Source organism: Lepisosteus platostomus, chromosome 9 (assembly GCF_059453375.1).
Source record: "Lepisosteus platostomus isolate fLepPlt1 chromosome 9, fLepPlt1.hap1, whole genome shotgun sequence".
Taxonomy (NCBI): Eukaryota; Metazoa; Chordata; class Actinopteri; order Semionotiformes; family Lepisosteidae; genus Lepisosteus; species Lepisosteus platostomus.
In genome coordinates this window covers 39,532,886-39,549,310 of record NC_142619.1, presented here as the reverse complement: position 1 = coordinate 39,549,310, position 16,425 = coordinate 39,532,886, and the positions used below count along the sequence as shown (strand labels likewise).

The following is a 16,425-nucleotide window of genomic DNA, read 5'->3' as shown; positions in this document are numbered from 1 at the left end:
CAAACTAATAGGCTCCCACCTGTGATCAATTGTGGTGATTTTGATTAGCTCAGAATAAAAACAGTTGTTTCTAGAGGATTCCACTGCTTGGAAGTGCATTGAAAGCAAAGAATCCACTATGGGCGGAAAGGTGCTTTCAAAAGAACTTTGAGATAACGTTGTGGAAAGGCACAAGTCAGGAGATGGGTATAAAAAGATTTAAAAGGCTTTAAGTGTCCCATGGAGCACAGTCAAGACTATCATTACGAAGTGTAAGGCATATGGCACAACACAGACCTTGCCTAGATCAGACCTTCCCTCCAAACTCAATGACCAAGTAAGGAGTGATTAGTGAGGCTACCAAGAGGCCGATGGCAACTTTAAAGGAGCTACAGGCCTTAATGGCAAAGACTGTTCATGTGTGCATGTGACAACAATATCGCAAGCGCTACATAAATCTGGCCTGTATAGGAGAGTGGCAAGAAAAAAGCCCATCCTTAAAAAAAACACATCAAGTCTTGTTTATGTTCGCTTAAAAGCACCTTAAAGATTCTGTGGCAAAGTGGACCAAAATCGAACTTTTTGGCCAGAATGCAGAATGGTACGTCTGGCGAAAACCCAATCCATCTTACCATCCAAAGAACATCCTTCCTACAGTAAAGCACAGTGATGGCAGCATCCTGTTGTGGGGATGGTTCTCTTCAGCTGGGACTGGAGCACTTGTCAGGATAGAAGGGAAGATGGATGGTGCAAAAGACAGGCCAATTGTTGAAGAAAATCTGCAGCCCTCAACCAGAAGGTTGAAAATGAGAAGATGGTTCACCTTTTTGCATGACAATGAACCAATGCACACCACCAAAGCAACCCTACAGTGCCTGAAGGAGAGGAAGGTGAATGTCCTAGAGTGGCCTAGTCAGAACTAAATCAAATTCTAAAATCTTTGGAATGACATGAAGAGGGCAGTCCATCAACGGTCCCCATTAAGTTTGACTGAGCTTGAATAATTCTGTCAGGAGGAATGGGCAAATATTCCTCCCTCTAGGTGTGGAAAGTTGGTAGAGATGTATCCAAACAGACGCAAGGCTGTAATTCAAGAATCCACCAAGTATTAACTCAGGAGGTGTTCTCTTATCCAACCCAGTCATTCTACTTTTTTATTTTTTCAGAGGTTTTGCTTTCTTTTTTTTTACTTGGATGTTGCAAGGTACAATTTGTAAATAAAACTGGATAAAGTCTGATTTTATTTGTCTTCTTTTTAGGCTTTATGACAACAAAGGGTGAACATTTTGAAAGGGGGTGGTGACTTACTATACCCACTGTATTCAGTTTACAGAAACTGTTAGAATCAGAAGAACCTTCTGCATATTATACAGCAAGAATAATTGCCTGACATCACAGTACCTTTGAAATATTTGTAAGGCTCAAAAATAATAAATTTTGAGGAAGAGATGAGTATTATCAAGATATTGTTTTTACAATGTAGATAGTTGCATGGGGAAATAGACACAAATGGGAAAAATAGTCAGCAGCTATGTCACCCTCCAACTCATAACTGGCAACCCACTGAAGTTACGCAGGTGTGAGCCTGGCCAGCACCTGGATGGGAGACCTGATGGGAAAGCTAAGGTTGCTACTGGAAGGGGTATTGGTGGGACCATTAGGGATCGCTCAACCTGCGGTCTCTGTGGGTCCTAATGCTCCAGCATAGTGATGAGGACACTGTACTGTAAAAAAGGTACAGTCTTTCTGATGACAAGATCCTGATTCTCTGTGGTCATTAAAAATCCCAGGTCATTTCTCGAAAAGAGTAGGGTTTTAACCTCGTATTCTGGTTAAATTTCCCCCCTGGATTTTATCACCCATAGCCACCTAATATTTCCCAGCTACGAACTGGCTTCATAACTCTGCTCTCCTCCCTACAAATAGTTGTATAGTGAGCATACTGGGGCACTTCGGCTGTCATTGCATCATCCAGGTGGGGTTACGCATTGGTGGTGGAGAAGTTTCCAGAAAAGTGCTATATAAGTATAAGGATTATTTATTTAAAATTATACCTGTATGAATTACAAAAATGGCCAATCCTGCAAAACAAGGCAGGTCTCCTCAATGAAGGGATTAGCTATGACTGTCCAGGCAGCTTGGTAAGAGGGGATTGATCCCTGTGTATTTGTTTTGCTATCTTATCACCAAGATGTACTGTATAATATACATTAAAGTGCTGGGCATATGCATGTGCTGTTTATTTACAAGTTACAAGTTAAATCTTGGGACTATTCAGGGCATTTTGAGCGTATCAGCATTACTGTATTTTCTTGTCTATGAAGCTTTAGCAATAATCATTCTGTTTGTTTTAGTTCTGTCAAAATGAAATCAATTCACAAAAAGTTGTCATTTAATATTAAATGACTCATTGTCCTGTGTGTAATTCATTTAAAAAATCATGAAGGAGGAGGAGAGAGAATTTTGTTAAGCAATTTGCTTTTCCTATTTAAGATCTGATTAATCAACAGTCGGAGCTTTAAGGCAGAGTTGCCAAGTAATTTAATGGTTGTAGAAGATCTTTTTTCTTTCCATTACTTTATTTCATGCTTGGGCAGCTGAAAACCTTGAGAAATGGATATTGGCTAAATATATTCAGGCTAAATCATATAGAAACCATTGTGTATGTTTAGTCAAATATTAGTGGACTCATTCCATTTATGCAATAATTTCAAACTGTTTTGCTAAATCTATTTTCTGGGATCGTATCACAAAAATTATGGAATTCCACTTTCTAATCATAGGTTTGGTGTTTCAGAAGTACATGCAGCAGAATGTGCATATTAATTCTGGTGCTGTCCTTTAACATGCTTTTGGGCACTGCCTGTGTAAGAAAAATGTCATGCCAGGACTGTTTAACTAGCGGCACAGTGTTTGCACACTGCAATATGGCAAGCTGTTGAACATTAAAATGTGGAGAAAATGACCTCAAAACACGATTCAATAAGATGTAAATGATCTGATGACACTTTAATTACTCTTTTAAGTATGGGTGCAAATTTGTGGTTTAATAAATAAATGTGGCATGAATATGTTATCAGAACTGAATTTAGCATACATTCACTGCATTTAATTAAAATATCATAGTAATGGCTTCTTTGGCAACTCTTGTATAAACTGAAATAATACATCCTGTGATGCCACATTTCCTTCACTTTGATGAAATTGCCATAATTAAAATTTAACTTGTGCCATTCACCTGTAGGGTTGCAAGAAGTCATAGCTCAGTTCAGCAAATATTTGAAATTAATGTTGTTACGAAAAAGGTAGTTTCTGTGCATTTTCCTCTCATTCTATACATATGATAATTCTTGAAGGGTTTTTATAAGGTGAATACAGCATTAGTCATTCTGTTGTGTTAACATAAAAGTCATGTTTTGGAGATACTCTTACACACGTATTGGAACACACATAAAAATGTGCATATACTGTATACTGTAGTACAATAGTATTTTTGACTAGGCTTTTCCCGCTGTCTTTCAGTTTTTCTGAAATGTCACATACAGTATTTTCTCTCTAAACATTCCACACAACAGGTGTCTATCTCCCTTTCTCAGAATGTACAGATTTGACCAAATTTAGAATGAAATCTTTCCAGCCCACAGATCAAGATGTAGAGTATAATATAGATTAAAATGTTGAGCATACTATATGCATGTACAGTTCTTGTATTGAAACAGGTTTAGGAACTGCTGCTGCACCTTTAAGTAAAATGGTTGACAGAACATTAGTCTATTAGTCTATTCGATGGAAACTATGGAGACAATTGTGATTTTAGTTACATCTTCTCAAATACACTGTGGTTGTACAGTATTTAGTTCACTTTAGTAACACTGCACCTTGATTTTAGTTCTTGGTAGATTCCATTTTTTTTCTATAAGATACTGTAATATAACAGCTTCTTGATATAGTGTGTGGTCTGAAGTATAACATTATATTATTCTAAAAAGTATTCCAATAATTTTTCCAGTAATTCGAAAAATATGATTTCTTAATTAATTAAAGCCATATCTTATTAGTCGTAATTTACCATGACTAGAATATATACAGTAATGTACCAGTGAGATAAATCTGAACTTTAAACTGTTCTTTCATGTTTATTGTGAGAATAAGAAGGGAAAATCTTCATATACATATTTTAACATGAACATACTGTATTCATCCAAACAGTTTATTTTACCCAGATTCCTGAAATGCCTTTCATTTGTTCCTATAAATAAGTTTAGAAATATCTGACACTGGAGAACTTCATAGAGGATTTTCATACAGACCTGATACCTTAGACACATTTAATACATACAAAAAGCCAAGACACAACATGGTAATCAATAGTCACACGTCATTGCTAATGTATTTTTAATTTTCCTAAGCTTCGTACGTATGTGTTTAGATATTTTTACTTCAGTTACAGGTAATAGTTTATATTTATTTTTATATTTTAAATATAATATAAATATTTTATATTTCTTTCAATCTGCAGAAGTGGAAGAAATTTTGCGGTAACATTTGAAAGTCTGGGTATACTGCAGAATGACAGGTACTCCCTAACTGTACCCATAAAAAGTCTTATATTTAGGGGTTTTTGCTAGTTGGACATGATAATTTATTAAACAATAAAGCAGACTACACAGTTGAACCACATACTGTACACTGCAATTAAAAATAGGTTGGATGTATTGATTTTGTCATTGACATTGACGGACTGTGTGTGGGTGTAACATCTTGCTATGAACATTTGAGATGGTGAGTTACTGTACAGTACATCTTAATCCAGCCTTCAGCATACTGAGAATATAAAGGTGTCATTCTCTATATAAATGTTTTTCTCTCTTGATTTTAACCAGGTTTGACATGCAATAGGTTAAACTTCTATCCCTCATCACCCGTGCCTAATCGGCTTTCTCAAAAATGATGTACTGTAGTTTAGTGCACATTCAGCAGTCAAACCCATGTAAGTGTATCATGAACAATTAATTTCAGGTATGATATACTGAGGATTCATTGTGGTATCGCTAATAAAAATGAATTTCTGGATGAATGTTGGCTGACTCTTATTTTTTGGTTCTCCTTTTCAGGTACAACAAGGCAGCCTAAGGAGGGAGAGGTCCCAGGGGTGGACTATAATTTTGTAACTGTTGACCAGTTTATGGAATTAGAGAAGAGTGGAGCTTTATTAGAAAGTGGGACATATGAAGGTATGTTATTTCTTTTTAAGTTTTTTTTAATTATATCGCCAAGTGATTTCCCATTCATTACAGAACGTTATAAACACTTCACTTCAAACTACAGTTGAGACAAATATAAAACATGTTGTCTCTACAAACAAACAATAATCCTCATGTGTATTTTATCTGATTTCAGTAAGAATTGTTTTGTCAGAGGGAGATTTGTTATTTTTAGTTGTGAATAACTGCATATTTTTTATGAACTGGTTCAGCAGGGATAAAGATACTGTATCTGGCTGACCTTTCAGTCGAGATAATTTCCTGTACTAACTCAGGTTACAACCTGGTATTTACATTGACGCCATATATCTCTGTCTAAGGGAATAGAAGATGCCTGAAGGATGCCTTCAGAAAAAGGACCAGTGGTTCAATAGGCTATATTGATAATTATTTTTGTAACACCTAGTTTTCCAGCTGATTGACCTGTCAGTTTTTGGCATTGAAGCTGCTTTATGGCATATGAGTCTTAAGGTAGTGATAATCATATTGAAATACACGTGGTGGTGAGAAAATCCCAAATATTCGTCAGTCAGTGAAAATAATAGAGATAAGAAAACATTAGAGATAATTGTCTGGGTTTGTATGTAAAGCTAACAATACAGCTTTTACCCCATTATATAGAGGTTATTTAATGTTATAGAGAAATGGTTTCACAAAATGTACAGTAATTTATGGCAGGAAAGATTAGAAAGTTTCAGCCCTGCATGACAAATACTGTTCACGGTCAGAATCTACTTTTACAAGAGTATTTGTGCTACAAGCACACAGAATTCTGAAAAGGCAACCTGCAGTACCAATAACATGTAAGTGTGACTATGAAGCCAGACATATACAGTACCGTACAGAATTTACTTTTAAGTAAGCAATTCAAATAAAATTAAATCAGTAGCATGTAACATAATGATGCTATAAAATAATAATGATGCATAGAAATGTCATCATCTGTGTACATAAGGTGTACAATACACTTGATTAAGGTTGACATGAATGCTGAAAGGTCAAGACAAGGACAGACAGTCTATCAAATGATAAGACTGCAGGATTTTGGTTCTGTTACATTCACTTCTGTTTTTCAAGTGATTAGAATGGGTTAGGATTAGACTGAATTACAGATTATGTTGCACACATTTCCTGTGATATACATAATGTGCATGAATTATGGGCTATATTACTTTTTCACAGCAATGGCAGGTGATCAGGTCATTTTTTAAAGGACTTGTACACCCAGCTTTTTTTTTTTGTAGCATGATCATTCAGTGGCTTCCCTTGTGACTTCATATCATAGCAGCCCTACAGCAGGAAAACATCATGCACAAGCATAATGACTTGAGTTAGATGTTTTCCATGTCCATTAGTTGACAAGCCTACAGAAGAATCTGCATTCTACTCTCATACATGAAATCAGCACAGCACATAGTAATACAGTATATAGTAATATATATTTTGGGTGATGTAAACAAAAGTACATTCACCTAAGTTATAGTATACTGTATTATGGTTGAATACTTATTTATATTTTTATGCTACTTTGCTGCATCTGATTTGTTTTCAAGCCAATACACAGGAGATTTGTATTTGTGTTACTCTCTATTCCTTTGTTATATTTTGAAAACAAAATGTTATACTGTTCTTTTGGGGAAAAAAAAAATTGTATCATCAGTTTATCTTGAAACATTTTTATTTGACACATGGATTGTCATTTTGAATGGGCAATGTACTTATTTTTTTATTACTGTGTTAATATTGAGTGTATAATGGATGCTTGAAGTAAAGGAAGTCTTATTTTCAAGCCAGGTTTATGTTATTCCAGTACCTGATTATGAATACTGGTCTTGAAATATTAAGGTCTTCCAGAGATGCTTTGGAATACTGCCTTGCATAAAGTACATAAGCAAAGGAAAGAAATTGTTGAATGGAAAGAGCATATCAGAATTTCTTTACTCAAAACATAGATGCCCTTTTTAGCCTTTGTTCTAAGTACATTATCATGTATTGCATTTGCAGTTTCATACATATTAAAAAGTTAATTTAGTGTCTTTCTTTTGCTTCATAAACAGGCTGCTGAAATGTCGAGGGTGCAGCTTTCTTAACGGATTGCCAATGTTCTCAGTTCAGACATAGCAGTTTAATGCCACCTTATCGTGTGGCATTAAACACTGCTCAGTCTCATTATAATTCTCTCTTATTAGCTCCTTTACTGTTTACTAAGAAGTTTCAATCTTCATAATTTTGTTTACTGTGTGAGTCCTTTTGAACTCAGCTAAGAGGTGCATTAAGAATCCATGCTGAAACTGCCAGACCCTTCTGACAGTCAGCAAAGAGTTGGTTTAGTATTCTCTTTTGATCAAGGTGCCCAAAAACAATAGGCCTCTGAAAATAATAAAATGTCAGGTAGTAATAAATCAATTCTGTCAACTTCAGTGCTGTCACTTTCATCATGCCAGCAGCCATATCGCCCTGCAACTCACAACTGGCAACCCAGTGAAGCTCAGCAGGTGTGAGCCTGGTCAGTACCTGGATGGGAGACTCCCGGGAAAGTTGAGGTTGCTGCAGGAAGAGGTGTTAGTTGGGCCAACAGGGGGTGCTTACCCTACGGTCCATGTGGGTCCCAATGCCACAGTATGGTGACGGGGACACTATACTGTAAATAAGCGTCGTCCTTCGGCTGAGACGTAAAACCGGGGTCCTGACTCTCTGTGGTCATTAAGAATCCCAGGGCTTCTCGAAAAGATTAGAGGTGTAACCCTGGCGTCCTGGCCAAGTTTCCCATTGGCCCTTACCAATCATGGCCTCCTAATAATCCCCATCTGTGAATTGGCTTCATTACTCTGCTCTCCTCCCCACTGATAGCTGATGTGTGGTGAGTGTTCTGGTGCACTATGGCTGCCGTCGCATCATCCAGGTAGGGCTGCACATTGGTGGTGGTTGAGGGGAGTCCCCATTACCTGTAAAGTGCTTTGAGTGGAGTGTACAGAAAAGTGCTATATAAGTGTAAGTAATTATTATTAATTATTAATCAGTGTTTGTCAGGTGGAATGTGGAGTGGGACTGGAAATATATGACAATATAGCACGGTATCTGAAATTAACATTTTTGTTTTGGTTTGGTTCAAGAGCATTTAGTGTTTAGTGCTATGAGATTGCTTGCAGAGCACGTTCTCTCTGCATGGCACTATATATATTTGCATGTTTTCATTTGAATTCAACTTAATCTGTAACTCGATTTTCTTTTTGTGTATTTGAGCCATATACATATAGTGTTAGTGTACGCCTTTATGTACTGTATGTCTGATGTGATTAAAAAAATATACAAAATTATATTTTATACTTATATGTACTTAAAAATTATATTTTATTTTTGATGTTCCTTATTTGAAATCACAAATATTACACTAATGTGGTTGATCACTACAATTACTGAACCAGCATAGGGACACCAGGACCATGCATGTACTTGTGCACTGTTCTCATTGTTGGTGCACTGGCCACTGCAAGCTCTCAGACACCTGGCAAAACTCAGGGGTCGCTCATCTCGCTGATTCAAGCTGACTTGTTAGCATCGACACCTGGCCAATCTGGCAGTCCTGCTTGAGTAATCACAGTCCAGTCTCAGGCTCAACTGAGTGATGTCTGTATTGAACAAGCACCTTTTCCCAGCTGAGCTATGCAGGAGCCTAATTATCTGTGAACAGTTTCTTCTTTTCCTGGAGAAATTAAGAAAATGTTCTTTCTTTTTCAAGAAAAACCTTAACAGCCAGAGACTGTTGTCGCTATTGTACTACAGTATGTCCAGAATTCATGGGCAATAAAATATGTTACTGTAAATGTATTTCATTTTTCTTTCTCCTTTTAAGATTATATAACACAGATTACAAATGAGACAAATTAGCTTGTTTGTTTTCAAGTTGGCTAATTCATTTGAGGATCTCATCCAGATATTTCTTTAAAGAAACCAGGGTATTAGCTTAAAGAAATGTAACTGGAAAACTATGCAAAATCCCACAACACTGTGGGTGAAACAGTGCATCCTGTTTTAAATGTGCTGTCCTGTAATCCCACTTGTATCCTTGACTACTTGGTATTTGGTACTTTCACTGTTGATTCTGAAAACATTAATTGGTTTGACTTTGAGGATTTTGCATATTTGGGTCAAGTTCCCTTGTAGTTCTTTCAGTCTAAGAAATAAAATCCATTCAGCCTTATACTGTAGTGTAGGTCATTTCTTTGAGACCCCAGAATGTATCTGGTCACCCTTCTCTGGACTGATTCCAGAGCTGCAATATTTCTACAATGTGTGACCAAAACTGCACACAATCTTAATAATGAGATCTTACTAGTGCATTTGTGAACAATTTGAGCATTACATCTGTTGTCGTTAATGTTTTGTTTGCCTTTATATTGCTTTTCCACATTGTCTGCAAGATAAAATTATTGTGTCCAAAATATAACGAATTTCAGAAGACATTTCTTCAAGCTCTGTTTTTCTCATATTATCATGTATTTTTTATTACATGTATGCAATACATAATCTACTTATGTACATTAAATATCATACGCAAAATGTTTTCCAAATCTTGCCTGTTTCAAAAGTTTCTTTGTAGCATCTAGTTTTTGCTTATTTTCTTTATTTATTGTATTTGGTGAATTTTGACTAGTTAAATAGCAATACCAAAATCTAGATCACTGGTATAAATGCAGAACATCAGTGATCCTAATTCAGATCTTGTTGAAAGCACTCCAATATGAGTTTTCACCCTTTTCTTTTTCCTATCCAATTGACCAGTTAGTTGTTAATCAAAGTACTTGCAGAAGTAGTAATTACAGTATCACAAGCCTTCTGAAAATCACTTGATAGCATGTCTATGTGAATTTATTACTTGTATTGCTTCTTCAAAGACTTCTAAGAAGTTAGTTAAGCAAGACCGTTTTTTTTATCTGACCCGATATTATCTTGAAAACAGTAGAAAAAAAACAATTACCAACAGCAGTGCATACATGTTCTGTGCAAAAGTACTAAACATAGTCTACCCTCTACCGTCTAGACTTGAGAGCTCTTAATAACTTTGCCATGCTACAAATAAACATTGTAAGGTTTTGATCCTGGCTCAGTTGGTACTTCTGTGGTGTATCATTATTGATATTCAAACACTTAACAAAGCAGAATTAAATTAATGTATTTCTTTTACTAAGCCATGCACCCATTTCCCTGTCGTTTTTGAAAAATAAATTGCAGATGGTCAATTTAACAGTTGGTTGCTTGAGCACTGTTGTTAAATTTCCCTCTTGTTTTCCTTTGTGTAGCATTTAAGTAGTATTCCATTATGAGCTTGCTTCCGATAAAGCGCACAGCACATTTTAGGTCTTTATTTGGAATTTGCATTAAATTATTTAGATTTGTGTTTGTTAAAAGAAATATCTGGATGCACAACGAGAAAACAATAGTTGTACATCAGCTCATTGGGAAACATACAGTACTGTATTTGCATTTGAATTAATAGGCAGATACTGTAGGTTTGTTAATTGCTTAAGTAGCATTAGTTTCTGGGAAAATCAAGTACTGAGCTCAAGTCAGGCCATTTCAGAAAAATGCCAGGTGCTAAAAAGAATTAGTTCTTTTAGCCTGTCAGTGCAAGACATTCCTTTGAGACCCCAGAATGTACTACTAGGCCACCTTCCTCTGAACCCATTGCAGAGCAGCTTGTCAGAGAACTGACAAGTTTGGACTGTAAGTATTTGGTACATGTACTAAATGAATTGATTATTAATAACAAATTTCATATATATATAATGTAACAACATGTAGTTTTCCTTTATGAGCAATAAAGATTTCATGTTTTCTATTGAGAAACCACCCTTCAGAATCAGATGTTATGCTTGACTAGTCCAAAGAAAGCAGGAAATCGATTCTTTGAGGGACAACTCATGTCCTGAAAGACAAATGTTCACCTTAACAGCCCAGGACCATTTGATTTAGTTGCATGTGGACAAGAGAACTTCTGAGGTGGGGGCATAGAGAGTAGCAGAGTGTTTTATTCACCAGTGCATGCTATTTTCCATTCGACCGACATATGACAACATGTATGGAGACGTTGTGATGAGCATTATTCTGACTGTCGAGTGGTTCATGTCAAGAGGTTGGGTAGTTATGATATTGTAGGTAAGGACCTCCTTTAACACAAGAGCACTGTTGGGTATTGGGTATGTTGGAAAGTAATGTAACATCAGTATCCTTATATTTTCCAACATACCCAGTAATACTGTGCACTACATTGCATGCCCTGCAGTCATAGGAACAAAGAAATTGTTCTACAGGAAGATTCCTGTTTTGACAAGAAAATATTTTACTGATAATCACAGCAATCTTTATGGGGGCTGGTTAATCAGGTCTGTACATCAGTGCTGCCAGGATTGTGTTAATTGTGTTAATTTTCAGGGCAGCAAAAAAACAATCCTAGCTTTGTTCTGTGTTTCAGAAAGCCCTTTTTGTGAGCTTCCTCTCATAGAAATATTTTGAGTTTTGTTGTAATTTTCTCTCAGATAAGTTATTTTAGGCAGCACACTGGTGCAGTGGTTAGCATTAGCATTGCTGCCTCAAAGAGCTGGGGCCCTGGGTTCAGTTCCTGGGTGCTATGTACATGGAATTTGTATGTTCCCCCAAAGGTTGTGTGGGTTTCCACCAGATGCCCGGGTTCCTCCCACAATCAAATGACATACTGGTAATTGATCCTGTGAGTGTGTGTGTTTGTGTTTGTGTGTGCAATGGACTGGCACCCTATCCAGGGTGTATGGTTTCCTTTCTTGCACATAAGGCTTGTCGGGATAAGCCATTAGAAAATTGATTATTATTATTAGAATGATGAATTATTATAAATGTAATGACTGATTTAAAATCAATGCTACTCTTGTACTTTGTAGGAAAAATGTGAACATTGGTATGTTCTCAATTAGTTATTTATCAAAATACCACATAGAGAAGCTTTTAAGACAATTTCATGACTGAGATTGCAATTAAATTTGAAACTGAAATATAACTTTTTTTCTTAATAACAATTTCTTTTTAAGAAATATAATAAAACTCTCATGGTAAATTTGGTTTCATTACATTCATAATCATCCATCATTCTTTTAATAATAGCAGCTAAGGATCTGCGCCTATGGCTAGAAGGTTGCACATGAGCAAGGCCCTTAACCCCAGCTGCTCCAGGGGTGCCGTATACTGTAAGTGGCTGACCCTGTGCTCTGGCCCCAAGCTTCTCTCCCTGTCTGTGTGTCTCATGGAGAGCAAGCTGGGGTTTGCAACTATATTCTATATTGTAAATGTTATTCTGGATAAATTATATTTTTTACAAACTTGGTATTATTGTGACTTGGTACAGGTAATCCCCAGAAATCCGACAACAGATAAAACGTTGCGTGTAGCCTTAGTCTTGTTCTGCATTGCTATGTGTATCATCTCTTTCATGTGTGTCGTTTGAAATAATTTCCACTGGGCCTTTGCAATGTTGCTATTTGAAAAGCATGCTTGAAAAGCATGTGATAAAAGGTGCTGGAGCTGCAGCAATTACAACGATGTTGATGATCTGTATCGGATATACTGTATAAGTATGTTACAACATAATTATTGGCTTAGATGTTTGTATGTACAGTACCTGCACAGGACATACAGTACATAAATGCCAGATGTCACTGTAATACCAATTATTATGAGGCCAACAGGATTTCAGAATTGTAAATACAAAGCCCTCAGCTGAAAAAGGTATTTGTGTTTGGTCGTGTTTGGAATAATTGTAATGTGAAATCTCTGCAACATGTTAAAACTTACATAATATTGCACAACCTAAAAAGCATAAATATCAGTGTTTTTTCATACTTCATAACTACTATTAACCTTTGGCAGCCTGCAGATTTGAAATATTAAATGGGACAGTGTTAAATTGTAAGAATTGTAACATTTAACATTCAGACAATTTCAGGCATTTTACAGTTAATGTACCCCTGACTGTCCTTATTCTGCATTGTACCTGTTTTCTTTCAAACATACAGTACTTAAATGAAGATTGAAACTTAAGGGTGACATGGTATACATGATGAGCTTTTGGCTAGTGGGCCTTTTCTGTATCTAGCAGAAAGCAATGTGTCCAAGCAGCTAACTGCTCAGTTATGCTTAAGCCAAGGTTAATCTAACAGTGGACTCAAAAAGTCGGTTAAAATTGCATTAGTGAAGTGATTTCTCACATCAGCACCTGATATGCTACAGGTATGTAGTGAGGCTGCTGGTGCAGAATGGCTCTCATAAGCTACTGGGTGCTGCACATCGGTACTGGACAATATAGCCCCTCTTTCTGTATATGTGAAGGAACTTGGAATGAAAAGCAATATATACATGCAAACAAGTATTGTTTTAATCAATTAGCTAGGTTTGACTAGTGTTTGAAGGAACTTTTCTGCCAGTTATTGCCAGGTGGACAATCTACTTGCGATGGAAATCTGTTTTCAACAGTTTTGGTTATTTTCTACTGAAGCTGAAATTGATGTTTGTTTTACAGTATATGTACAGTATAACAAACCCCACAGGATTATATACAGTAAATGTGAGGTTTTGTTTTCAAGTGCTTTAATAAGTCTTCTGGAAACTTATATGGATTGTGTAACAATAGGATCATTCTTGTAGTCATGTTTGGGCCTCTACTGCAATAATTATTTTAAGTAGACATTTTCTAACTGCTTCATCCAGTTCAGGACTGCTAGGGTGTTGGAGCCTATCCTGGCAAGCAATGGGTGCAAGGAGGGATGTACCCATTGCAGGGCAGACACAGATGCAAGCACAGACACGCACACACTCACATCAGGGCCTCTTTTCCCAAAAGCCAGTATGTCATTGGACTGCAGATTGAAAACCATGCAAAAAGTGGAGGACATAAAACTCCACACAGATAGTAGCCCGGGTCTGGAATTGAACCCTTGGCCCCAGTGCTGCACGATAGTAACGCTAACCACCATGCCACCCTGCTTTTTTAAATGTCTGTGGAAATCGTCAAATATACAGTATGAGTGACAGCATATTTTTTGGTCCTCCATGCACTTTGTGTTTGCTGTGTGTAAGACAGCCCAACTGGCATACTGTATATTAGATATGGCTGCAGTCTTAATGCAGAGCAGGAACAATGTCTTTTTTTTAAATAAGACATGTGAGACTGTAAAGTTGTCACCGTTTGTGTCATTGAATCCCTGCCCACGTCCTTTAAGGTCTTTCTCACTCTACATTGTTGCTGTGATTCTGTGTGTTTATGTGTTATATTCATGCTTACAGAATTATTTTCAATCACATGTTTTAATAATTACAAACATTCCCTTCATAGTATTAATTTAGTCTGCTACGTTTTCAAACTTTTGCCAGCCCAGGAGTGCCATTACCTTTAATACATGTTTGTTAAGAAACAGTAACATAGTGGCCTGGTAGTACTGAAGAAATGTTATGAGATTAATAAATATTTTTTTTCTCCAAATCTTTTCAGTCCATCTACTGTATGAGAATATCTTAGTCTGGCATCTGTACAACGGTAATGTTCAAGATGAAAAGAAAAATTATACGCAGAGCACTTTCCAGTCTGTCAGCAGTGTTTATTTCAGTTGAGAATGCTACAGTATATACGCGTGCACATAGCTCAGAAAGGACATGCAAGATGCTACCACCTACGTGCCAATTACAAGCCAGCTGCTTTGTCTCACCACTGACATACCACAACATAAAACAAAGAATAAATCTCCATGAGCACTCATGATTCCAGGCATCACTTTACCTGTTCTTAATTTATGTTGATATCCAAACCACATGGTCTATATTACACACTGTTTATCCTGGTGGCACATGTCCTAATCTACAGTACATGGAGGATTTCTAAAGTATTGTTAAGAAACGAATATTAATAATGAATATAAAATATAATTTTTACATTAGGAGGAGAAGCAACATAAGAATATTCTTTAATATAAAAACATTTTAAATGTCTTTTTAAACATTTACAGTATTTAATCATAAGGAATTAGAATTTAATAACTGATGTTCTTGATTTTGTAGTTATTTATGGCATGATTTAATTTTTTGTTAAGTTTAACCTTCAGCTCCTAGAACACTTTTATTCAGTGTATACTTTTACTTTGTACTAATAACCATTAAGTTCAGGTCAGTATCTAGTTCTCTCTTAAGCAAACATACTTAGTATCTGTTAATTTCAAATCTACGTACCTGAAACCTGCATATTCTTAAAAATCCCTCAAATGTAACAGTATACAGTATATATGTTGCAGATTTGCTGTAAATAAAAGCCTTAACTGAGATTTTCTGTGTTGTTTTAAATATGTAACCCTAAAACAGTGAAAATCTGCCATGGTATAGTCAAGAGTGCCAGAGCTACAAATACTCATCATTCCTATCACGCACATTTCCACCAAGACTAACCACTAACAAATAATGCACATAGTCTTCTAGTTTCAGTCCATGCAAGCTTTAAAGAAACTAGGACTTGACATTCACTATATTGCTGTACAGTATATGTTGTCATTGTCTTTTTGTGTTACATTTAACAAATGCCACTTACAATATTTCTCTAGTACAGCAGAGATAGGATGTTTCATTTTGGTTTTCAAATACTGTTTGCATCATCATTTGCAGCTCTTATTGATCACCTTCAGGATGAATGCCTCCCCAGCACTCTTCCAAAGTCTCTTGGGAATACAGATCTGCATTTCATTGGTACAATCTTTGCTTCTTCCTTCTATGCTTCCAGGCCTTTGCCATTTCAGTCTCTTCACTCGTATAATGATGTCACATGCTCTTGTTTGTGTTCTAACACATTCATTTATTTTTCTGTCTCTTCTTGTTATTCTGAGAATACATCTTTCCATGCTTCCTTGAGCAGTATGTGGTTTCTGCAGCAATTTAGGTATGCATACTTATTTTTCTTTTGTTTTTACTTTAGGATATGATTAACATGAAAGGTGTTATACAAAATATAGAAGATTGTAATCATCTGTAGTGCCTGTTGTATATGTTTATGGTGGTTGTGTAACATATACAGTATATATTTAATACAGGAAGCACATATTGGTCAAAGGTTTTGTTTTCCTCTATAAAATCCTAATTAATCTTCCAAAACCACTCAAGACTAATTTTCTTCCTTCTT

At 36.2% G+C, this 16,425-nt stretch overlaps 1 protein-coding gene across 22 annotated transcripts in view; it reads left to right on the top strand.

The window, feature by feature from the left end:
- LOC148654992 (membrane-associated guanylate kinase, WW and PDZ domain-containing protein 2-like) overlaps positions 1-16,425 on the top strand; it is a 395,408-nt gene that overhangs the window by 229,733 nt on the left and 149,250 nt on the right. For all 22 annotated transcript variants that reach the window (XM_088644985.1, XM_088644983.1, XM_088644991.1 and 19 more), the window contains one exon: positions 5,094-5,213. In XM_088644985.1, coding sequence (XP_088501111.1) covers positions 5,094-5,213 — 120 coding nt within the window. The remainder of the gene's footprint in view (positions 1-5,093; positions 5,214-16,425) is intronic.